The following is a 25920-nucleotide window of genomic DNA, read 5'->3' as shown; positions in this document are numbered from 1 at the left end:
CATGTCTGGAAAGGCTGCTAAAGCCTACTTGCGACTGTAGGTCTCAGTTTACTATGAAAACCTGCAAAACCTGTCAGTCAGTTCATCCGTCCGTCACGCCCGTGACACGCTCCATATATGAATTCCATATATGGCCAATACAGAATTCATTCAATATGTTGATCAAAGCTCGCCCAGCAGTCTGCCGTCACCCAGGCGTATGCGTGCACGCGACCAAGGTCACTTCTCGCCTTCAGGGCGTCTTACTGGTTTATCTGTTGTACAACGATGTTGCTTGCCGAAAAGAACACATCTACACAGGCAAACAACTTGTTGGTGTGTACTGTACATGTGACCTGTCATGGTACCATGTTATTATTATGTTACCGTCAGTGGTGTAGTGGGGGGGATACAGGGGACTTCATCATGGTCGGTATTATGTGACATTATACTGAGAAAGCAATTAAGACAGCATATGCAAGGATAAAAGTCCATACGCACCAGATTTGTATGTCAGAAAATGTTTAAGAAATGTATCTTAAATATTTCAACATTTTCCCTTAAATGACATACAAACTCTACTCAGCCCAGTGCTGAACACACTGAGCCATGGGTTCACATTTCCTCTGTCTGTTTCTCACTGTGTCCTCTTTCAAAACCTTCACCTGAAGAGTGTCTTTAAAAACACCTTCATGATAACATATTGTCTCTGTCTTTACAACAAATCCAGTCACCACCCAGACACTTTATTTAAGAGAAACTGTTAGCCAACATACTGTACATTGTCATATAGTTGATGTCATACAATGAGATACAGGTTGCATTATGTTAAAGGTAAACTACAGAGGTAACCATGAAACAATTGTATATCTTAAGTGCTGCAGCATTCTCCAAACAATGTTGGGGCTGAAGTGCGGAGAAGTGCAACAAGCATATACAAATTGGTATCTCCAATGGTTACCTTTGTGTAAGTCTAGGTAGAATATTGATACATTTACAATATGTGCACTCTGTTAAAAAGAGTCAATATATACAATAGTTACATTCACATCACATGGCAGTGAAAGCTTTTTTTAAGTGCTACATTTTGTATATATTCAGTCTGTTCAATCTTCACTGCTTTGTGTCTTGAGTGTGCAGTAATGTTATACTGAATGTATCCTTCCTTAGTTATTCACAAACGTCATCCATTTAGGACGATGGAGATTCAAGTCCAGCATTGACACCCCACAGACCCTGTGGTGTTGCTGCAAGCCATGTAGCGCAGTTCGGTTGGCCACTTCCCATTCCCTCTGTTGCTTTTGTCACATCTGTGTAACATCAAGTACAGAGATAGTCCATCTCTCCATACTCCCCCCTTCCCCTTCAATACCCTCTCAGTGTCCTTTCACAGTCCTCTCTCTATAGCCAAGTGGCCTTGGTAGAGCGCCTGCTCCTCCGCTCTCTACGCGGAGCAGTCGGCAGGTGACAATAACGAGGTGCCCCGGCTTGGAGCCTCCTCTGTGAGCTACATGGCATGCTAGGGTCTGGGGGGGCTGGTAGTCAGGCCTCCTCAGCTGTGGCGTCTATACCGGCGTACGTGAAGTTCTCGAAGAGCGCCATGTTCACATAAGCCTAGAAAGAAATCCAAATGAATTAGGAATAGCAAAATGAGAGATAATAAATAGTAATTCTTGGCCAGAAGTGTTTTGTATAATGTCTTCTGGCTTGTGAGGACATTTGTCATTATACAGGACTGATCTGAAGTATCAATTACTGGATGAAAAATTCAGCGGCTTCTTTTAGGGCATTTCAGCTTTATCGCACAGTTTAAGGCAGGTAGTGACAGGAACAGGAGGGGATTTATCAAATGTCATGTTATTGAGTACCTACAGCATAAGGAAGGCACTTCAACCCACTGATGCAATACTCCTGTATAAAAGGCAGTTTGCCACATCAGTATGCTGTGGTGGAAAGACATTAAGGACATTTACTCAAGTAAGTTTGGTACGTCTGGGCACCTAGGCTGGTAATCCAGCCTGATGGTGTGTTGTGCGTTCAAAATGCCGATCCCGACGACCTTTGCTGCGTGTCACCACTCCATCTCCCCCATGTCATCACCCCATCTCTCTCACCATTTCCTGTCAGTTTACTGTTAATCTAGCAATAAAGCCCCACAAATATCCTACCAAAAAAAAGGAAATTTGGTACTGTAAGTATATTTTGATGCCAGTACTTTTGTACTTTTACTCGAGTAACATTTTGAATACAGGCCTTTCACTTGTAACAAAGTATTTTTATATTGTTGTAGTATTGCTACCATAGGGCATATCCTGTTTCTGTGTAGAGTTTAGCGGCTTGATGTACACGTACATATCCCAGCCATGATGTACAAGTACACCCCCCAGGTATGATGCTCAGGGCCGGATCTACCATATGGGCACTTTGGGCACGTGCCCAGGGGCTCTTGGGCACCAGGGGCCCCTTTTTTTTTTTTTTTTTTTTTTATTATCCACAGAAAATTTCCCTGCTAATCCGAATGAAATAAATGGTGTCTAAAAAGATTAGTGTTTTATTGTTGGTGAGAAGGGCAGCTGAAAAGTGCAATTGTGTGTAAAGCAGCATAGCTGGGTCACAATTCTTTAAAATCGTGCACTTGGTGACAAGTTTTTGATTTTTGGTATGGTGGTAGGTATGGTTACAATCTAATATTAAATGGGTCAGTATATGGTTACAAATCAAAATAATTGATAAAAGAGATTTTCCAATGGATTCTATTAGTATTGGGTATGCTAAATGACATACACAAGAATTGGGGAAAAATAACTTCTGGAAAGGCATCGTTTTCAAGATGGCGTCCACGATGGCTGCAGTGAGCTTAAAATGCCTATAAACTGGGATTTAATACATAAAAAATCATAACAATTATGCACTTGGTGACAAGTTTTTGATTTTTGGTATGGTGTTATAGGGATGGGCATAAGGTTTTCAAAAACCATCGCAAACGAGTTGGGCTCACCCCCTAGTGGTTCGTTTGCAATGAATCTAATAATAAATGGGCCAGTATATGGTTAAGAACCATAATAATTGATACAAGAAAAAATTCAATGGATTCTGTTAGTATTGGGTATGCTAAATAACATACTAAAAATGTAGGAAATAATAACTTCTGCAAAGGCATCATTTTCAAGATTGCGTCCACGATAGCTGCAAAATGCCTATAAAGCTGGGATTTAATATGTAAAAAGTCATATCAATTATGCACTTGTTGACAAGTTTTAGATATTTGGCGTGATGTTAGGTATGGGCATAATGTTTTCAAAATCCATCGCAAACAAGTTGGGCTCGCTGTTTGCAATGAATCCAATGCTGGCCTATTTAACATAAGATTCATTGCAAAAGGACCACTAGGGGGCGAGCCCAACTCGTTTGCGATGGTTTTTGAAAACCATATGCCCATACCTAACACCATACCAAAAATCTAAAACTTGTCACCAAGTGCATAATTGTTATGATTTTTTATGTATTAAATCCCAGTTTATAGGCCTTTTAAGCTTGCGGCAGCCATCGTGGACGCCATCTTGCAAATGATGCCTTTCCAGAAGTTATTTCCCACCAATTTCTTTAGCATACCCAATACCCAATACTAATAGAATCCATTGGAAAATCTCTTTTATCAATTATTTTGGTTTTTAAATATATACTTTAATTTTAGATTCATTGCAAACAGACCATTAGGGGGCGAGCCCAACTCGTTTGCGATGGTTTTTGAAAACCTTATAACCATACCTAACATCATGCCAAAAATCAAAAACTGCACGTTCTTGTTGATTTCAGACGAATTGAGACCCAGCTAGCAACAATGCTGTCGAGCTTCAGTGCCCACCAGGGGCCCTCAGAGGTGTTAATCCGGCCCTGATGATGCTAGTATGTCGCAGGGACAATCCAACCCTTGATACTGAGTGCTAAGCAGAGAGGCATTGATCCCATTTTTATAGTCTTTTGGTATGACCCGGTTGGGGAATCGAGCCCCGACCTCCCAATCTCAGGGCGGACACTCTAACCACAAAGCCACTGAACTGGACATTGCTACTTTTAATTAAGTAAAAATAATATGAATATTTCTTCCACCACTGTCAGTAATGTGTGTTGTAGTCTTACCTTCCTGGCCTCCTGCATTCTGTTGAGCTGAACAGAGATCTGGGAGAAAGGGGGTCTCTCATAGGGTCGATCCCTCCAGCACTGCCTCATCAACTCATAGCTGTATTGGTAGGTACATACAGTAGGTAGACAAATACATCAGAATATTTCTGACATTTTCTATACACATTAGCAAAAAATAAATAAAATGTAGGATGATGTATGCTTTCACAGCCATCCACCGATCTCTCCACCTATCTTTGTTTGTTTGTCTGTCCATCTCGTCCATCCATCCAACCGTCCATCCATCCATCCATCCATCCATCCATCCATCCATCCATCCATCCATCCATCCATCCATCCATCCAACCGTCCATCCATCCATCCATCCATCCATCCATCCATCCATCCATCCCTCTATCTACTTACATCTCGTCATCACAGTTTCTAGGCTGCTCCATCCTGTAGCCTTGGGGCAGTTTCTCATAAAGCTCAGCACAGGTCATCCCACAATACGGCGTACCGCCTTAGAGGAGAGGGACAATATTAGGACCCAATTAGCAAAGGTTAGCCTTAGCCTGTCAGCAGTTATCATCATATAATCAATATTATCAATATCATCATCATTATACATGCATTATACTACAATGATAGTGATGAATAACTTCCCCACCAACATCATTGGTAGCATTCACATAGTTATTGTTATTGATAATACATAATGTAGGACGCGTCTGCTTTTTCTTTTGTCTATGCATGCAATGCATAAATAATAGCTCTTAGCTGGTGAATCAAATTAAGAGAATTAAGAGAATCTAACTAGCCTATCGTGATGTATCTCAATATCAAGAATCCTATGAGAATTGTTTGTCAAATACAGTATAATAGTTGACAGAAGAATTAAGCCTTTTTTGTGTAAATTTGTCTTCAGTGGCAATAGATCGTATTTGGCCTGCAGTGTTGCCAGCTTACCTAAGCTTACAATCTCCCACAGAAGAACTCCAAAAGACCACCTGAGAGAACAGAACGGAAGATAGAGAAGTGTTAGATTGAGAGACATGCCACTAAAAGGCCTTAACCCTGATTTATACTTTGGCAACAGATGCTACGATTGTAAAACAGATATTGTGTATCAGGCTTTATTGATATGGAAGGCCTCCAAGGTGACACTGAGGCAATAAAGTAAACACACTTTCTTACGCTTTAAGAGAAACCTCTTGAAAGTAATTTACAACAATTTTTTTTTCTTTCTTCCATTGTCAACTGATTGGCCAGAAAATTCATGTGAAGCACAAGTGTTAAGGTTCAACACCACTATATTGTGTATCGGAGATCATGCGAGGTGATGTAGCAACTGATAACGGCACGTAACATAATAAAGTAATAATGTAATATTATGCAAATAAAGCATAATGTAATAAATTGTAATGCATGCAATTGATGATTTGCATGCTTTACCCAGGATTCAAATCCAGGCCATCTCTCAAATGAGCGACCACATTTCTACCCCACAGCTACGTATAAGCTGGGAGTGATATTGCACTTATGAGCTTCAGGCTACTTTGTCAACCAGTAGGGTCTAAATTTGGAAGAGTAGGGAAAACACCTCCAACCACTGCAGTGCTAGTTACAATATAGTGTATTAACATGTACTCTACCATAAAAAATATTTTAATCAATTACATTATACCTCTCTCTCTCTCTCTCTCTCTCTCTCTCTCTCTCTCTCTCTCTCTCTCTCTCTCTCTAGTATTTACTTCTCTGTCGCTCTGGCCTTAACACAAAGTCTTTACCCTCCTTCTGTTAGTTGTCCTCTAACGTGTACTTACTACTTAGTATTCAACGCTGTGTATTTAATAGGTTCTGATTGACAGGCCAACGTCTAACTCTGCTAAGTTGTACACTGGGTTTCCTGGTTGTGCTTATCAGCTCCGCAGCCCCTACTTTTGTCAGTTGACAGGGGGATGGGGGGGGGGGTATGATTTGTTGTTTTCTTGAGCAGTGGACAGGCACTATGTCGCTTTTATTATGAAAACATGACGTGTGTGTGTGTGTGTGTGTGTGTGTGTGTGTGTGTGTGTGTGTGCGCGTGCGTGCGTGTGTGAGTGTGTGTGCGTGCGTGCGTGCGTGCGTGCGTGCGTGTGTGTGTGGACGGGGACGGGGGACGGGGGGGGCTGAGTTAACAATACTAAGAGGGTTGGAGAACAGCGAACAGGAAATGAGAGGAAATAGTTCTGTGTGGTGTTTTCAAACCGCTTGGGACACAGGACTCAGTGTTTTAGTGTTGCAGCTCAGTTTATGACATGAATAGTCTAAGATGTTGTTCCCCAATGTCACTTTTTCAGTACTAAATAAAGTAGTATCAGAGCATAATCTATGCTGGCCCGAACATGTTAAGTCATACTTTGTTGTATAAAGTGATCACCATCATAAGGCAGTAAATAATTATATTCGTTATTACTATTTCTTTGCTGGTTTTTATACTTGGTACTGACTGTAGCTGAGCACCACAACCAAGGAGACAAACAGAGGAAGCGCACCTGCTCTAATAACTCATCACTTTTGGTTTTTCCTTAATCACTTTCCTTAATCACATAAGCCCTATGTACTGTAGTTCGATGGCCGGGGTCCCACAGTGCTCTATCCTTGCCCCCCTCATTTTTTCCACCTACACCAAGTTCCTTCTCAGAAAATGGCCAATCTACAAATGAGCTTGTAGATCTGATATTTTTGCAGAAGGTTCACCTGTTTTCACCACACCTATTCAACACCTGTTGTTTTGTCCCCAACATGGCAGGTGTAGGACTACATTTGAAACTCATGACCTGCATGCCCAGTTGGTTTTGATCATAATTTGTACGAACTCTTGGCTCTGACGCTAGCAGGCCCCACATGTGTCTGCCTCACACTCGCTATTATTCTGTCTTAGATGAGAGCTAGGTGTTAGTGGTAATACTCACACGTCACTCTTGGTTGTATACACACTGTAGTTCAGGGACTCGATGGCCATCCAGCGCACTGGTAGCCTCCCCTTGTGAGGCAAAAAATCATACATTATCTTCTCCAATTCATGCTTTTTAATACACTGCTGGACTAAATATACACAGTAAAGTCCTCAGTTAATTTAACTCAGAGAATGTACATCAATTTGATTCATGTTAAAGGCTGTTAAAGGTCAGATTCAGAGTATTCCATGGTATCTCCATGGCTTACATTGAGCACCCCCAAACCTAAAATGCTATCGAAGAATATTTACTTACTTTCTAAAGTAACTTTAATACAATGAATCAAAGGGCTTTTGCATGTGTATTTATGCACATTATTTATTTTCCCCATTTCCAAGTTAGCATTGAGGTAGTTTAAATATTAGCCTAACAATTTTGAACAAGTTATAAGCCCATGTTTACAATGACCAGTGATAGCCATGAGGTCATGCATCTACCAGTATAATAAATAAAGTACCACTTGCTGTTGTAACACACATCTTGTGAACAGCTAGTGCCCTCTGAAGGCAGTAAAAGGATGTTGTAACACACATCTTGTGAACAGCTAGTGCCCTCTGAAGGCAGTAAAAGGATGTTGTAACACACATCTTGTGAACAGCTAGTGCCCTCTGAAGGCAGTAAAAGGATGTTGTAACACACATCTTGTGAACAGCTAGTGCCCTCTGAAGGCAGTAAAAGGAAGTTCCATTTTCCAAACTCCAGTAAGTTTTTACAGTCTAACGCTTCGGTAACACTCACCATGGTCTTCTTAACATAAACCTCCTCTCCACGGGACAGACCGAAGTCTGCTATCTTTGCCACAAGGTTGTCTCCTACGAGAACATTCCTGGCTGCCAGGTCCCTGTGGATGAACTGAAGAGAGGAGGGTAGGGGGAGAAGTTGGAAAAATATTACACTTCATGCATGAGTCATTCACATAAACAGATCCTAACTCACCTTATAAAAAGGTTTGAACACAAAAACACCCTCTTAATATAGAATGCAGAAACTAAGGCCACATGAAAGGGCAACTACCACAGTACCACAGTATAAATAAACCACCGTTTTTCGGAATCTGTACTTTACTTGAGCATTTGTATTTCTGGATACTTTCTGGGACTTTCTCCCAACTATCATTTCAACTGCTAACTGCTACTATTGATATTTAATGCAACCTATTGAAAGTGTTGGGGGGTGTACGTTGTTTGTGTTTCTGTGATGCTTTGTGATGTTTTTAAAAAAGAAAAAAATGGGTGACTATGTGCAAAGATTTTCTTGTCAGATGTGCTGCTTAACTGTCCCCAATGAAAAACTATGTATACAAAAAGAAAGTGTTGGACTACCTCCAAAGCAAAAAAAAACAACGGCGCCTATGTTTTCATTCCCATTTCCCACTAACAACAATCAAATGTATATACACTCTGAATGCCCCTGCCGACAGATTCAATAGCTCGGAATCTATTCCTGAGAGATGACCTCCAAACAGACAGGGGCCTATATGGGAAGTTACGTAATAATAACCCAAGGAATTGAAAAATAACAAAAACAAAACCAACCGACAAACAACCGTCACCTCAAACAGCTACGCTGTCCTTCTCTTCCTACTGTACCTGTTTGTCACTAAGGTAATGCATCCCTGTGGCTACGTCCACAGCAAACTGCAGCAGCTGCTGGGAGGTGAGAGTAGAGGCTGTTCCATGTTCCTTGGCAAAGGCCGGGTCCGTCTCCAACACACGACTCTTCCTCAGAAAGTCTAAAAGGTTGCCATAAGGAGCATATTCGATGGCTATGTAGAGGTAACCTACAGAAAGACAAAAATGAGAACAGGGAGATAATGATTATAGACATACTTAAAGGCTGATGTACCGGTATACTTTGTCAGGCAGCAAAAACGGCCGGGTTGTGAGCTTAAAGATCGTCTATTTTCAGTCAACTTTAATTTGTGCCGAAAATACTTCAGCATAACTTTAACTTCAAAGAATCTGGGAGTTGAAAAAGTATAAAGGCTATTCTGTAAATGAGAGAATGGTTCAGAGCTAAAAGAGCTTGTGGCATGGGGCTATGGAAATTGCTCCAGGGTAGAGTGGAGAGAGTAGCTACTCAAAGTTAGATGAGTTTAAATGGCCATTCATAACATGTCAAAGATTTGGAAGAGCCCAACTACCTTTTTAAACAAGAGTTCCAAAAATGACAACAATAAAAAGGTCTAAGCCAAGGGGAGTCTTAACAACTAATTCTGAACTTTTTTGTAGTGTGATTTGTTTTCATAGCTGAGCTCTGCTGAGGTAAGATTTTTTTTAAAGCATTCTAGCTTTAGAAGTGGATGCATTAATGAGGACCATGCAGCACAAGAACCCAGAGCATGGTGGCACACTTATTCAAGTTCATGCTTTATATTCATTATTGCATGAAGAGTTCAACATAAACCGCAGAATCAGACCTCAGTTAATTTAAGAGGTCAAGAGCAGCACACAGCACGTCAAGTTCTACTTGGGAGTTGAGACAGACAGCCGGATGCATTGAATTCGTCTGGTGTGTAATTTCTCAAGGCTGATTTGGTTTAGCAATTTCCTCACTAATGGACATTCCATGTGAAACTTCCTCTCTCATATGTTATCAATACTACAGTACATGAACAAACATGTTATCAATACTACAGTACATGAACAAACATGGACAATTCAATTATTCCGCATAAAAAGCATCAGATGTTGCTAGGCAACACGAGAGGTACTGGGTGAGAGTAAGTAAGAACCACACTAAGGTAGATGAGAATAAAAACGAAAACAATAATTAATCTACTTATATTCTGACACTATACTTTCTATTACTTTGCATCTGCACTGGGGTTCTGAATGAATGAGTTAACATAATGTACAGTCTATGAGTAAATATCTTGACTTATCGTATGACCACGTTGTCATGCTCATGTCACCATGACTCATGTCATGGCTCAATGACTATTATTATTATTATATTAGTATTATGTCCAGCTTTTGTAGTAGTGGTATTTTTGTCAAGTACCTTTTTGCACACAACTGAAATGAATCCTCTGCATTGCCCTATTAGGAGCAGTGGCACAGCAAAAATGAGAGTGGTAGTGGTAATAGTCTTTCTTTTTTTTTTTCTTTTTTTTTTTGTACTTCTTGTTGGGTAATAGTCTTTCAACGCTAATATGAATGCATATATGTCTATCAACAGACTTTGACAACAACTATAAACAATATTGCCCGTATACAGTACACTGGCTTAAAGACCACCACAAGTTGTCAGACAAATGCATGCTTGTGTACATAGAGTCCACTAGGTGTCACCCACTCACCTCTGTTCTCACAGGCCCCAATAAGGTTGATGATGTTGGGATGGTGGCCTAGTTTACACAGCACCTCCAGCTCCCCTGCAAAGTCTCGATGATCATTCTCTGAGGCAAACTCTGCAAGTAAAATGCGTGCGCACGCACGCACGCACGCACGCACACACACACACACACACACACACACACACACACACACACACACACACACACACACACACACACACACACACACACACACACACAGTTAATAATAAGCAAAGCAGCTTAACTTTTTTCCTTTGAAATTGAAATTTCACATGTGTGTTTTATTTGGGTGTGGGTGGATGTCTTTCATGTTTATACTGGTGCTTATGTTAGTGTGTTAAGTGTTTGTTTACATGTATGCAAATCACCTTTCAGCATCTTGATGGCAGCACTCATCTTGTTACCATCCTTCTTGATCATGGCTTTAATTACCTGTACATAAAGCTGCCGTTAGCCTGGTTGTGTACAACATTCAACCGCCGACATGAGTATGTCCCTAACACAAATATGAAAATGCATAAATACTGTAAAAACACCTGGCCAAAATTTCCCTCTCCAATGACATCCTCAAATTTAATGTCGTCCCACTCCAGGATGGGGTAGGTGAGGGGTTCTGTGGTGGGCTTTGGTCTCCGTGTTAGTGTCAGGGTCCCTGAGTTAAACTGCAGGATGGTCTCTTCGCCCTGGGGATAGAACACATACCGGTACTTTAGTTGTCTGCAAAAAACGTATTCATACACAGAAAAAGTGATTATACCCTGGTAAAAAAAAAAGAATCACAGAAAAGTCCCTAGGGCATACGTTTTCAAAGTGGGGGCCGTGGCAGTGACCCACTTTGGTGCCAAGGCCCAGCTACCCAGGGGGCATGTAGGGGCATGTTTTGTTATTATTTTGTTATATATTTTTTCCATTTTACAACAAGGTAGCCGCAACCAGAGGCTATGGCTATTTGGGGGTCCTTTGCATGGAATGGTTTGGGAAGCCTTCCCTGCCTGGTATCTTTTATTTAGATAGGCATGGACAGAATGCAAATGTGCTTCTCCCATCCTCAGTGTAGACTGTGCTGAGGTCAGGAAGGCTGAAATGCCAATGAGTGGTGCTGATTCTTGTCATGCTTGGAAAGAACTCTTCTGAACCGTGCAATCGGTAGTAATTACAGTACTTTAAGTTTGACTATAGTACTCGCATTCTCTTATCAATTCTGTCCATATCAAAGGCCAGAATTGAGAACATTCCACAAAATTAAACACTCCGTGAAAATAGTAGATCTACAAGCAGTATTTTGGCTATTTTCGGCAAAGCTACTTGATGTATAGGGAGAAAAGGAGGGGACCTAGTATAGACCCCTGGGGGACTCAGTTCAACTAAGTATATAGGGTTTAAGTGGTTATGTTACAAATAAAATGTGACCAACGTGCCAAAACGCGTCCGTTCCTCTAGATAAACTGCAGCTTTGTGTTGTCTATGTATCTTCAAGAATCTGCACCCAGCTATTGAGGCTACTCTTCAAGACTCCCCCTGAGTAGAGTGCGCCTTCTCCTAACAGTTTTTGATCCGGTGGGAGATTTGTCCCTAAATAAAATGTGGCCATCTGATCTTTCCAAAAATAGCCAGTACAAACACTGAAGGATCTCACCGATCCAGACTGGTAGGTGAATGTCCTCCGGCGATTGAGCAGGGTCTTTCGTATGCAGAAGAGGCCCAGGAGAGCCAGCAGGATTGTCATGCAGGTTACGGTCACTGAGCCCACCACTGCCACCAGAAGCTGGTAATCCTCCCCACTGGGCCCTTTACCCACACCCTGGGTGGTCGGGGTGAAACTCTGGAGGCCTACAGTAGATGGTGACAGAGAGGGTGGAATTGGGATGGTGAGTGATAGAATAGAGTGGAATAAAGGGACATAGAGACATAAGCCAAATTCCAATACCGCAACTTTTACACTCGCTCACTCTCCTCGCGTCCTCCACTCGGTCCTTAGCTCTGCCCCCAGCGAGGAGGAGGATTCGATGCGAGGACAGAGTGGTGGAGTGAATTTGCCTCTAGAATCGGAATGTACTACGATGTCATTTCAAAGCGACGGCACATTCCGTGATCACTTATGACGTGTATCAATTCAATTCAATTCAAAGGGCTTTATTGGCATGGAAAAACATACGTTTAGATTGCCAAAGCAAAAGTGGAATGTCACTGTGTCACACAGCTGGATCACTGGAACCAGAGCAGTGGATGAGACAATACATCTGTGTATGGCCAGTTTTGGCCACATCGTCACATCGTTATATCTATAGGTATACAATAACATGTGCACAGCTATTTATTCCTGAAATAGTGAATTGCGCCAGGATGCGCAAACTTATATATTATATGATTATGAACGCTGAAGGGAATTCCTGACCTGCCCGCAGCCCGCGTTCCTTTTTGCTTGTATAAATCCCCCCCCTCCTCCTCCGAGTCCCGCAACACGTACGGTACCGCTGCTTTGCAAATAACACTAACAGGAATTCTCTCTGACTTACATATTCAGTTCAGTCCACATAAATAAATACATTTGTGTGCCGTCATTCATAGCAGTCTGTGCATTCAGGCATGTACAGAGATAAATTAACTAGCTTTTGAGGCAGATGAAGTGCGCATTTATATAGCCTGCTTTTATTATGCTTTATATCATACAAGCCAGTGGCTTGTTGTGGTCCTTTCACTTTCTCATGTAGGCTATAGATAGGCTACTTTATCATTCTGAAGCTCTTCAGCGAAAATGTGTCTCTTCAACAAACAGCAATGCTTTTTAGTTTAATGTGTGTGTGTGTGTGTGTGTGTGTGTGTGTGTGTGTGCGTGCGTGCATGTGTGTGTTGGGTCAGCCGCATCACGTGTGCGGACATCCGCCGCGAGGAGACAAAAAACATCATCGAGCCTGCACCTGATGTACACTCACTGTATGCACTCTCGGAGAGCCCACTCGGCTCCTCCACTCGACTCCACTTGCCTCCTCGATGGAGCACATTAACAATTGGAACGTTAACCATTTCCGGGTCAAGCTGGAATGACCCCGAGTGACCGAGTGGGAGTGAGCGAGTGGCCAAGATTTTGGGTATTGGAATTTGGCTATAGGGTAGGGACTAGGGAGGTGAGCGAAAGATCGTGTGAGAAAGTAAGAAAGCGGCAAAGGAAGTGGCGATAAACAGGATGTGGGATATGGATGAGTGATTATTTAGAGGAAGTCTCCTTCCCTGTGTGTGTGTATGTGTGTGTGTGTGTGTGTGTGTGTGGGGGGGGGGGGTGCCATGGTCAAGGTCAGCCTAAAGTCCATGCAGGAACAAGACTAATATTTTCTAAAGGGGTGATCACAAGGATGCCTCCTGTCACTACAGATACAGATGCAGGCACCAAGCAGTGCATTGGTCAATACAGCGTGGTGCGCCTGTGGAGCAGGCCTGCGTGTGGAACTAGGTGACCAAACAATTAATCACTGGGGAGGAATTGATTCAAGTAGACATTGAGTCTTGAGCATAACAATATTGACTGTAGTTGCCATTGTCACACTGTTCTTCCTAGCATCTACCCACATCAAAACAGGAAGCAGAAGTGACTCTGTGCCTTGCTTTGAATTTGACAAGAGATTGTAATCATAAAATGTATGTCCTCATACTGGCTCCTGTATTATGCTGCTATTTTGAATAGATGGGAGGGGGGGCTTTATTGATAGATGACAGTAGACTGACAGGAAATGTACACACAGTAAAGGTCAGGATTAGGAGTAGAACCCGCGACACACTGTCAGGCTAAGTGCCCTAGCCGTCCGGGCCTAGCCTAGTCCGGGTTGATTGGATAGCTGTTTATTGATTCCCTCGCTTTCAATTATTATTATTATTATTTTTTTTTTTTAACTCTGTTTAATTTGTAGTCCTATTTTATCTAGTATTTTATAAATAATCTATTTTACTATAACATTATCTTCTCAGATAGTGCTACTTTTTACGTGCTTTCTAAAACTCTGCTGGTAGGTAGGCCTATGACAGGATTTAGAAAATGCAGGACGAGGAAACTCAAAAACCCCTACTAACCATCTCCATGGGTCGTAGCTTTAACAAACTTGCTCCACTCTCCGGGGACTTTGGAGAATGCACGCACACGGAACTGGTAGAGTGTGCTCCCGTTGAGTGCAGTGACGTCCTTACTGGTCTTGTTCCCGTCGTCTGTGTCCACCCAGTGGTGGGGGGTTCCCTGGCCCACTGGCTGGTATTCAATCACATACTTGACGATGCCACCGTTGGGGTCCTCAGGGACCTGCCACTTCACCTTCACCGATGCCACAGATAAGGTCTCGGCCTGGACATTGCGTGGAGACGATGGGCCTAGAAGACAGGTGGATATTACAGTTGAAATGATAATTCTTTAACTACAGTATCGATCTGCAAACCAACCATTCTGAGTTCACATGGTCACAAAGCCTTACTGACAGTACATATACCATTCATTATGCAAATATGCATGTGGTTGTCACTGTGGGAGGCGATACAGTAAACTAAATAAAACAAAAACAACAGCCACATGCCTGTTAATGTAGAAAATGCTAACCTCTTACTTAATTCACACTCACCCTTTCTCTTTTCTCTATGTACACACACACACGCACACGCACACGCACACACACACACACACACACACACACACACACACACACACACACACACACACACACACACACACACACACACGTACTGCATGACACAGGAACTGAGGAACCTGTTAATGGTTGCACCTCTGTTCACATTTGAGCTGGAGACCATGTTGCAAACTCATTTAATAAACTATTGCTCGGTTGGATACTGTACATTCATGGGGAAAGGGAAGGCACTTTCTCCCAAATACAGGTAAGGCATATACATTATTGTTTATTGCTGTTGCTGCTTCTGCCGCCGTGCACAGTGGGGTGTTAAAATGTGTGCGTGTCGTGTGTCATTGACTGTCTCTGCCTCTGTGATTTGAAAAATACAGAGGCTGTATAATACAGAGAGTAACTGTAAAATGTGTGTGTGTGTGTGTGTGTGTGTGTGTGTGTGTGTGTGTGTGCGTGCGTGCGTGCGTGCGTGCGTGCGTGCGTGCGTGCGTGCGTGCGTGCGTGCGTGCGTGCGTGCGCTGCATGCTGCGCTACAACTCATTTTTACACCATTGTCTGGAAAAAAAGAAACAAAAATTGCTATAAATGCCTTCCCGAGTCCCTGCCTATTATGACAATCCCAAAATGGGGAAACTAGTGGCTTCCTGAAATGTAGGGGGCCGCTATAGATAACTGCAGGATCTTTGTCACGGATCTTTATCTTTTTAACCAATAAGAGTGTCTCTTAGTTACCCTGGCTGTTGATGCGGAAGTGGTATGGCTTGGAGGCGGGGCCCTGGCTGCCACAGTTGATGAGGCGTACCACCACAGTGTAGTCTCTCTGGTAGTCCAGGTTGTGGAACTTGGTGGATAGCACATTGAGCAGGGTTGTCTCCTCCCTTAATTTCTCCCCGGAGGGCGACAGACCAAAAAGTTGCACTAAAAAGCCAGTGGCTGTGCTCGCACCCACACCACTGTTGCCAGGTAATCGCCAGCGCACGGTTGCATTGCGCCCTTCCCAGGAGCTGATGTCAATCTCAGGTCGAACATGTGGCTCTGCGACAACACAGAACACTCAGTCAGCAGATGAGATCTATAGCACAGCTCCCTTTTTATTTCCTTATCACAGAAATTCTCAAACATCTTAATTTCAAAGACCCCTGTCCCCCACTGTGATATGCATGAAGCCATAGACCCCCATTTGATACAATTTTCTATCTCTGGGATCCCAATCTTACTATTAAATTCCTAACTCTGAGAGTGTACAAATTGACCCGTAAGAGTCCATTTGTACACTCTGAGTTACAGGACCTCAGGTTGCAGGCCCCTTGAGGTCCCCGGACCCCTGTTTGAGTATCACAGTTATTTTTAGCCTTTTTCCCCCACCTGATCTGTTTAAGTGCATAGCTTTTACAGTTAGACATTGTATTGGCTGTCTGTAATACAGAATTGTGAATTGTGTGACACAATTTGTCTTATTCCATGTGAATATTCTCTCATCTTATGTGCCAACTAATGAAAGACTAGAAGCCATTGTTCCTTCAAACTCCTGTGTTGTGACTGTCATTCCAAAATAAAGTTCTGATGATTTTTGTTTAAAACAATCTGTCTTATGAAATTATTTCACGACAGTGAACCACATAATCTTGCCCACAACAATCTTGCTTTGGGCAAACTAATCAAACACATGCAGTGTGAGCTGTTTCACAATCACCCAGATTCCTGTCAGTTTAAATTTTAATCTTGCTTTTTCTCCCCCACCCTGTCCCTTTGCAACACAATCACCACCACATACAACCCCCTGGCTGTATGATTCCGTGACTGACGTGACTAAGACCATGTAGTTGAATTGTCATGTTTGCCCAACGGAATATATTCATGTCTTTCATTTTGATCCAACCCAACCTGCTCTGACCACAAATAAATCCCCTAGCTTTCTTCTCAATATCCTCTCCAGCCTGTGGGTTGTCAACACATCTGTTATGAACACTACCCAGGAGGAGAGACGACGAGACGACAGGCAATGTTTCTATGAAGTGTGAATATGCCAATATGTGGAATGGTAAACTGGCTGGACAGCTGAGACTGGTAACTGTATTGTAAAGCGCTTTGAGCACTTGGAAAAGCGCTATAAAAATGCAATTCATTATATACATAGTTCATTCTTACCGGGACAGTCTGTGTCCATGATGGCTTCTGGGCCTGGGGCCCCCTCTCCCCCCTCCCCTGGACGGCTCAACTGAACGCGGACATGGTAGCGTGTTGATGGCTTCAGATTCATGAGTGTGATGGGCTCTCTATCGCTGTAGACTGCCATGAAAGGGTGAGCTTTTGATTAGTATTAGTATACCAAGCAAGAAAAGTTCTTTGCAGACTATTTATGTATAAAACTATATGGAAATATGTATTCATTAATTTATTCATGATATTATAATGGATAATTTAGGAAATAACAGGACTGGTTCTTATACAAAACGTGCTGCTGTGCAATTTGCATTTAACCAATTATTTTAAACCCTATATACTTGGTTGACCGGAGTCCTATGTTTGGTCCCCTACTTTTTAGCCTCCACACCAAATCTCCTCGCTGAAAATGTTTCACCAAATGTTCACCTATTATGACATTCCCACAATAGAGAAATAGGGTTTAAGTGGTAAACGGTGTCCTACTCACCTATGATAGAGGACCAGGAGTCTCCATTCTCCATAGGCTTATAGAGGAGCTTGGTGGAGATGATAGGACCGTCTCCTCGATAGGAGTCCACTGGCATCACCACCAGCTGTTTACTCCTCTTCTCCAGTAGCTTGGGAGGAGTGGTGGGCACGGGGGGTTCTGGAGCGGCGCAGGGGGAAACATGATTGACTTGTCATTTCATAATGGGCTTTTCGTATGTTTTTCTGCTTCATACTTTGCTGCTTTGTTTTTTGCCCCCCAAGAGGAGCTGCTAGGAAATCCTGCCGCACAAAGGATAAATGGAGAATGCAGGACATGAGGGGGAGGGTGGGGGTTTGGGATTTCGGCAGTGACTAAAGAGGTCCTTCAACAACGGGACTGTTTTTTTGTTTGTTTTCTGTGCGATTTAATTAGCCAGAAGAAGCCACAAACATATAAAAACATCAACCTGTATGAATCTGCTATACAGTATGAATAGTTTGATGTCAAATATTCACAAACGGAAACACACACATACGTGTGGCCTTGTGCACACATGATGGTACAATCCACCTCCCCAAACCAGTGGAGGAATGTAACTCAGCATATTTACTCAAGTACAATTTCAAGGGGCTTTTACTTTACGACACGCCCGCACGCACGCACGCACGCACGCACGCACACAATTTACAATTTAGGCATTTAGCAGACGCACGCACGCACGCACGCACGCACGCACGCACGCACGCATGCACGCACGCACGCACGCACGCACACACACAATTTACAATTTACAATTTAGGCATTTAGCAGACGCTCTTAATCCAGAGCGACTTTAAGCAATAACAAAAAGCATGGCATACATCACATATATAAAAGTAGTTATCATGAAACATGCGTAAGCTAAGAACGTAACAGTGGAGTATCTATGTAAACTATACATACTATACTATATTATATATTATACATGTGTACTATAAAGTGATATGACTACATAAAAATGCAATTCTAGTGCTGTCTATACGTAACATGCTATAAGTTTGTTTAAAATACTATCTAAGTCTATATAACGTGCTATATTTAAAATACTATCTAAGTCTACATAAAGTGCTATCTAAGGGGCTAGTGCCACACACACACACACACACACACACACACACACACACACACACACACACACACACACACACACACACACACACACACACACACACACACACAGACCTTTGACAGTGAGGTTGAATTTGCGGGAGTCTTGGCCTCCATTGGTTGAGACCCTGCACTCCCAAAGCCCTCCATGCTCAGCATTGAGACGGGGGATCTCAAACTGAGCTGTGCTCTTATTGGAATCCATAGTAGTGCGAGAAGCCTGATAAAAGTACACAATGCACAGAACATATTACATGGTTAACGCCATGATGTTTCTATGACAGAATTCCAAACAAATGTCAAAGATAGTTCAAATTATCATCCTTATTACATGATAATGAATACAAATTATTGAAAACAGACACAACTTTTTTACGATGTGGATCTACAAGAGTCTTGCTGTCTATAAAGAATGCGTGTCTCTCTGTGTGTCTGGAGCTAATGTCGCAAACCCATCATTCTTGTGCCACTGCCAGTAGACCACAGAAGTATCTCCACTATTTGTGTCACATAGGCCTACTGTATGTTTTATACTTTCCCAAATACTTACGGTAACTTTAATTTCATAATGGATGTCAATGTGCCTCTGATCGGGCTGAAACCTTTCCCAAATTCCCCAAAATAGTAATCCATCATAGATATGTCATTCCCATGTGGATCCTAAGAAACACATTTCTTTTCACCTGACAGAGAGGAGTTTGACGCCGCAAATTATGCATAATTCAGGCGAACGTGATGCGTGCAGAGGTACACGCCATTTCTCCTAGTTCCACACCCCACTGATAGGCACCCTAACTGACCTGTAGGAGTTAGTGCAGACTGCTGTCTGCTGTGGACCCTGTCCAGCTTCCCTTCAATAGACATGGCCAATTATGTTCTTATGGACACCTGGCCAAGCCGGGGGCACCGCAGTGGAGTCTCCACGGTGGTGGGCAGGCTTTAATCCTGCGCCACCCAAGTGCCCAATTGAAAACAGACTTGAAGAATTTGGGACATGTTTATAATAACTCAGATTGTTCGACTTCTTTTACTGAGCAGGCTGTTCCCATCTTTTGTTAAACAGGCATGTTCAGAATCAATTACACAGTCGAGGCAGATGGCCACCCACACTAGAACCTGGTTCTGCCTCAGGTTTCATCCTGCTAAAGGGGACTTTTCCCTGGCCACTGTTGAAAGAAGTGCTTGCTCAGAGCATGAGGGACAACGCTCTAGACAACTTGTTGTGATTTGGCATTATAATAAACTTGAAATGAATTGAATTTAATCATTGTCTCTGTATTTAGACAAAACTAATCACAGAGAGACTAAAGAACAATGTCCTCACACAAATGTCATTTGTTCCTGTGATTGATGCTTGGACTGGAAATATTTATACATTTTTCATTCTAATATCAACAAGAAAGAATAGAATAATAACAAACATTGGACATGTCACCAAGATCCATACTACTACGATGCTACTACAGTGCAAGTCTTATCCGCTCAGCACACTGTGCTGTTGACTTCCTCAAAACATAGACTCACCAAAAACACATTTACCTCCACCTACCTTGAGCACAGTGCTGTCCAGCTTACGCAGCTCGATGCTGGTGTGGCTGGGAAGGGGGTTGCCTGTGGCCGAGCACAAGATCCGTGGGCTGGAGTTCAGGTTCCACTCCAAACTACTCGCCATGTCTAGGATCTGAGGTGCACGGTCTGAAACATGGGAAGATGGTTGGGACACAATATTACCCACATGAACCCTTTTCTGGGTTGAACCTTCGAAGATATTTAGTGTAGAGTGGAAAAGGTAGGCCTAGTAATACTAGACCCCTGGGGGACTCCGGTAAACTAAGTACTGTATATCAGGTTTAAGTGGTTAAACAAATGGAAGACATCAGAGGGCAGATGAAGATGACAAGAGGGGCGATAAATAACGTGATCTGTAGGCTACCTGACTTCTCACAGTGTTGACCCCTCCATCCTGTAGGACAATGGCAGCCACTGAAGCGATTACACACTCCTCCGTTCTTACATTGGCAGCTCAGTCTGCAGTCTGGCCCATACAGGTCATTATGACAGGCTGACAAAAACGTACAGAGAGATTAATAGACATACTGTAAGGTGACATTATATTATACTTAACCATGGCAAAACATAATCAGTACACAAGAACGATAGTTGTTGAAATGAACGATGGATGAGTATTTAGAAAGAAATTGGTGTATTTGTCCATGAAAGCATAGTCCTCTAATTAATTCCATATTGAGATATGCAGGTACGCGGTACTTGTATACAGGAAGAGAAGATCTAACCTTTTTCACAGCGACTCCCAAACCAGCCACTGGCACAAGAGCAGCCATAGGGGTCTGGGAAGCAGAATTGAAGCCCCCTACATTCCAGCTGTGAGCCACATGACTCCTGGCAGTTACGACCAAACATTCCCTCTCTGCAGGCTGTGTGAAGTCGGAGAAAGCAAGATTTAGTGCAAACTGTATCGCATAAATGATTGAAAATGCATGGTTTCATTCCAACAAATATGACTACAGATGCAAACATACACAGCCTGTCACTGTTTATCTCAGACATGCTAATCCACCACCCTGTGCTGCTCATGAAATTGACTGCACTGATTGCATTGCTGACATGACTGTAATAACTACACATGCACGCACGCGCACACACACACACACACACACACACACACACACACACACACACACACACACACACACACACACACACACACACACACACACACACACACACACACACACACTTCCTAACCTGTTTCACAGCGCGTTCCCATGAACCCTGGTGGACAGATGCAGTCTCCATCTGTGTCATGACAGACACCCCCGTTCAGACACTCGGGACAATCCTTGTCACAGTAAGGACCCCATTTCTTACTGGGGCAGTCTGCAAAGAATACACACCAAGGTTCAAGGTTGCATTTTGTTGTTACTTCATGTGTACAGGTGTAAGAGTAATACTCAGTTTGGTTTGGCTTCCTTTGGACAATGCAGCAGCATAGATAATAACAACATAATAATATAAAAAATCGTAAAAAGGTTCAAAGAAAAGAAAGGGTGCTAAAAAAGAGCAAAAAGAGAATAAAATAGAGCATCGTCAAATGTACATGTGCATAATAATCTTGGTATATTGTATAGACCAACAGCCTTTATTTTCCCAGTAGCTGACACCTAACTTTGTGTAAACAACTATACAGTATATTCTATGTACAACAGATTGTGTGTGAGTGTGTGTGCGTGTGTTCGTGCGTGCGTGTGTGTGTCTGTACCTTGAAATTGTACTATGTATGAGTAAATGAGTAAATGTATTTGGTTACTTTCAGCCACTGGTTTGGGGAGGTGGATTGTACCTTCACATGTGCCCAAGGCCATACGTATGTGTGTGTCTGTTTCCCTGTGACCTAAAAATACCTCGGACAATGAGCCTCATCCAGGCGCCCTGCAAGGGACTGTCTCCCACATAGCTGGCACTGTAGATGCCCTGGTTGGCATACGCTGCATCCTCCACAGTGAGCACCGCGGTGCTGTTGTTCACGTCGTTCCAGTGAGTCATGTAGAAGTAGTTTCCTGCACACAGGACACATGAGATGACTCAACTGACTGTTGTCTGTCATCCTGACATGGTTGGCCAAGGCGTATATTCTTTCTACGTCCGAGCATAGACATGGTAACGCCCCGCCTGCCTCTGATTGGCCTACCGACACTGCCCGTCCCTGGTTCACTGATTGTGAACCAGGGACCACCACCCTGACTTAGAATCAACCTGGGGACCACTATTGTGTTGGGTGGGGATATGAGCTAAGATTAGTGCTTTTGTAAGTTAACACTTGCTATGCATCCCATGTGTATACATCCCACTGTTTCTCAACCGTTGACTACTACTGGTAAAATGTCCTAATAATAATGACTCAACCAGACAATCCGGTGCACTTCCCCTTCTTGAGATTTCTTTATATTTCGTCGCAAAGTTAGTCCCAATACTTGATTCTGATTGGCTGGGTTCTGATTAGACCACATGCTAAATCTCACGATAATCTACACCTTAAATCAGTTTATATCAATCCCAGGTGCGTTACAGTGATCCTGCATCTCTGTAGCTGAACTAGGGAAGGGGAGTGCTTGATTTCTTTACAAACCCTGGCCGTGCAGGCGTCTATGCACCGACCGCGCTCATAGGACTGTGAACGGGTGGCCCCCGGACGGCCTTTTAAAGACAGCAAGCACCTCCTATTCAGTGAGTCGTCACTGAGAACAGCTGTTTGCTAAGTTGCTATTTACCATTTAGCACCATAAATGGTAAATGCTGCCACTTATGACTCTGATGAAGACTGCATAGGTCGAAACGTTAGTCGTTTTCTTGTACTAGCACCTAATAAAAAGGCTTAAAATGTCCGTGCTGCTCCAGTGTCCTCTCCTCCTTCTGAGACAATCATACATATCGGTATAATGTCTGCTTGCAGAAGAGTGGTAAAGCAGCAGAAGCTCAGCTCTTCGTCACATCCATTTGTCTCACATCCACACTTCACTCCCATTTCAGCCCTATTGCAGGCCATATCAAGCTGACTCACCGTTGTACTTCCAGGTCACATCTCTCTTCTGGGTGCTGAGGAGCTGCATACTGAGGTGAACTGTCTCACCTTTATTCACAGTCATGGTGAGGTGGGTAGGGACAAAACTCGCTGCAAGGAACACAGGTACACATTCAGGACAAGGTATACAGGACAACTGAATACAACACATAATACAAGTATAGCTCACTGATTCTATTCTTGCATCATCATCATCACCATTATGGCATGCCCTCAATAGAGCGCAAAGTGAGTGGCAAATCCAGTGGCAAATTGAGTTGTTTATTGCTATCAGATTTTTCTGTTTGATTGTATGGGCTGTCAAGGCCAGAAAGATTGTTTTTGCCAGTACTACATGTTCCCGCATAACTTCCGGGTAGGATTATGATGTCACGGCATGCATACCCTCTATTGTACTAGGAATTTAAATAGTGGTTATGATGATGACAATGGTGATGATGTCAGTAGTACTGTACCTCTGCCAAAGTTGTTAATCATTGTGACTTTGTCAAGAGGGTCAGTGTCCTGACTGGCTTCACAGTAATAGATCCCAATGTTCTCCAGGTCACTGAATTCTTGAGCCACCACCTCTTTGGTCCTGGGCCTCTGCACCTTGAAACTTGGTTTCCTAGGAAAAAGGAGGATTTTGTTGTCTCTCTTGATGTCCAGGTCAATATGGGCTGGATTGCGCTCCCCGGTGATGCAGGAGATTTTAAAATTATTAGTGCTGGTCGCTTCTGCTGTTGAGATCATGGTCAAGTCCGTCACAGCATCTGTAGGATAACATTTGAGATAATCGGTCAGGATATACAGCTTGCTACCCCGTTGTTATTTCAGCAGTTTGACTACATTCGTGGCATGGATTATTTGTTTATCAGACCTGGAAACAAACTGGATGGATGTCACATGGGCCTCTAGGCTCATAAAATCATACATGCACTCTTGACATTAGACTTCTTTACTCCAAATGAACCATAGAACCAGCTTTCAGTCCAGATCCATAATTTATGAAACGTTTGAAACCTCATACTACTATCTTGAAACGTTGCGACTTTGTCGCTAACCAACCATACAAGTCATTGTATAATGAAGCTTGTCATAACAAGTTAAACTATTGTATATATATATATATATTTTTGTTGTTGTAGATATTGTATTGGAAATAGCAGGTCAACATACTGTACACACATGAACCAAAACTGTTTTTAGACCCACACGACAAAGGGATATCCTTGTAAGCCAAATATGGAACAATTTCTGTGTCACACATGGTTAAATCTATAATTCTCTGGTCGTTTTGTCTATCCAGTCCTGGCTCCTGGTATGATTTATATACACGCATTAAAACAACATGAAAAGGAATTATAATGATAATTGTAATAAATGAGGTCCTAAGATGTTTTGAGATCATATCACTTGCTACAGCATGATATTGTATTGAAATATTCACTGGGGCCTTCAATGTCTGTAATGCCAGTCTCAATCCAAAAGCTAGTGTTGTTGCACAATCTAGTGTTGTTGCACAATCACAACTATAAACTTGGCTCACACAGGTGATAGGTGAAAAGAGTTTCAGCGGATTGATGATGTAAATCTAATGTAATATGACATCAACACCCCCATGTGCATGCCATTAACACAAGCTTTTTTGAACGCCTGAATGTGTCTATGTTGAGGTTTAACAAACAAAAGAAAAGTTCTCCACACAGTATAAGTTATTATGTAGCATATGTGTGCTGGTCATCTCCACAATTAACAATGAACTCAATGACCTCTTTACAGAATCAGATTTTGGTATAGATTGAATGATTACATTTCCCTTATGCGTGAGCGTGAAAGCATTACTTCACATGCACACAGAGCTTTACAGAAAGATTCTGAGAGTTAAATAGCAAAGAAAAGTTCAACATTCCCCCTCCCTTAACTGAGGTCCATATCCACAGAACAATGGCAGGAAACAGGGATGAGCTCCTGTTCTCCCCAAGGGTTCACAGACTTCACACAGTCACATTCCAAAACTCAAGCTGAAGTTTGTAGACTTTAGCAAAATAATAATAATACTACTACTACTACTACTACTACTACTACTAATAATAATAATAATAATAATAATAGAACAAATTAAATCACTTATAATATTTAATACAAGATTATTCTTTTTTTTTTATCGTAAATTAAGTCTACTATTTAGGCCTACAGCGATCTTTAGCAAAACAGCCTAATGAGGAAAACCGTCCCCTTACCTGTCAAACAAATACAGCAGAATAAATACAAACACAAGATCCCCATGGTATTTGTAATCCTCTTTAGGGAAGAACGTGTCACTAAACGTCAGCAGCCGCTTCTTCAGTTACAGGTAGATATCATTTATATCCCCCGAGGTGACGCTGCGTGCCACGGAGCAGCGCGCGTTCATAGCCTGACGCATACTTTAGACATAAAGGTAGATTGAATAAATTCAAAACTCCCTTCAAGGTGTCTTCGGTGGAGAGTGAGACTGTAATATTCCCGTTAGTTTC

The 25920-nt window shown here is 42.5% G+C and overlaps 1 protein-coding gene across 1 annotated transcript; it reads right to left on the bottom strand.

Annotated features, from left to right (window-relative positions):
* Window positions 1-719: 719 nt before the first annotated feature.
* On the bottom strand, window positions 720-25920 carry tie1 (tyrosine kinase with immunoglobulin-like and EGF-like domains 1). The gene is made up of 24 exons (XM_079506115.1): window positions 25645-25920; window positions 23878-24174; window positions 23402-23512; window positions 22245-22400; window positions 21589-21720; window positions 21117-21257; window positions 20756-20884; window positions 20372-20517; window positions 18898-19042; window positions 17695-17853; window positions 17190-17330; window positions 15774-16076; window positions 14485-14775; window positions 12059-12252; window positions 10959-11105; window positions 10791-10854; window positions 10405-10515; window positions 8693-8883; window positions 7842-7955; window positions 7059-7129; window positions 5071-5111; window positions 4528-4624; window positions 4120-4219; window positions 720-1593 (listed from the first exon to the last, which is right to left on the bottom strand). The coding sequence occupies exons 1-24, from the start codon at window positions 25688-25690 to the stop codon at window positions 1522-1524; spliced, it is 3399 nt and encodes a 1132-aa protein (XP_079362241.1). The 5' UTR covers window positions 25691-25920; the 3' UTR covers window positions 720-1521.

Source organism: Electrona antarctica, assembly GCF_951216825.1.
Source record: "Electrona antarctica genome assembly, chromosome: 7".
Classification (NCBI taxonomy): domain Eukaryota; kingdom Metazoa; phylum Chordata; class Actinopteri; order Myctophiformes; family Myctophidae; genus Electrona; species Electrona antarctica.
This window is presented reverse-complemented; position numbering and strand designations above follow the sequence as displayed.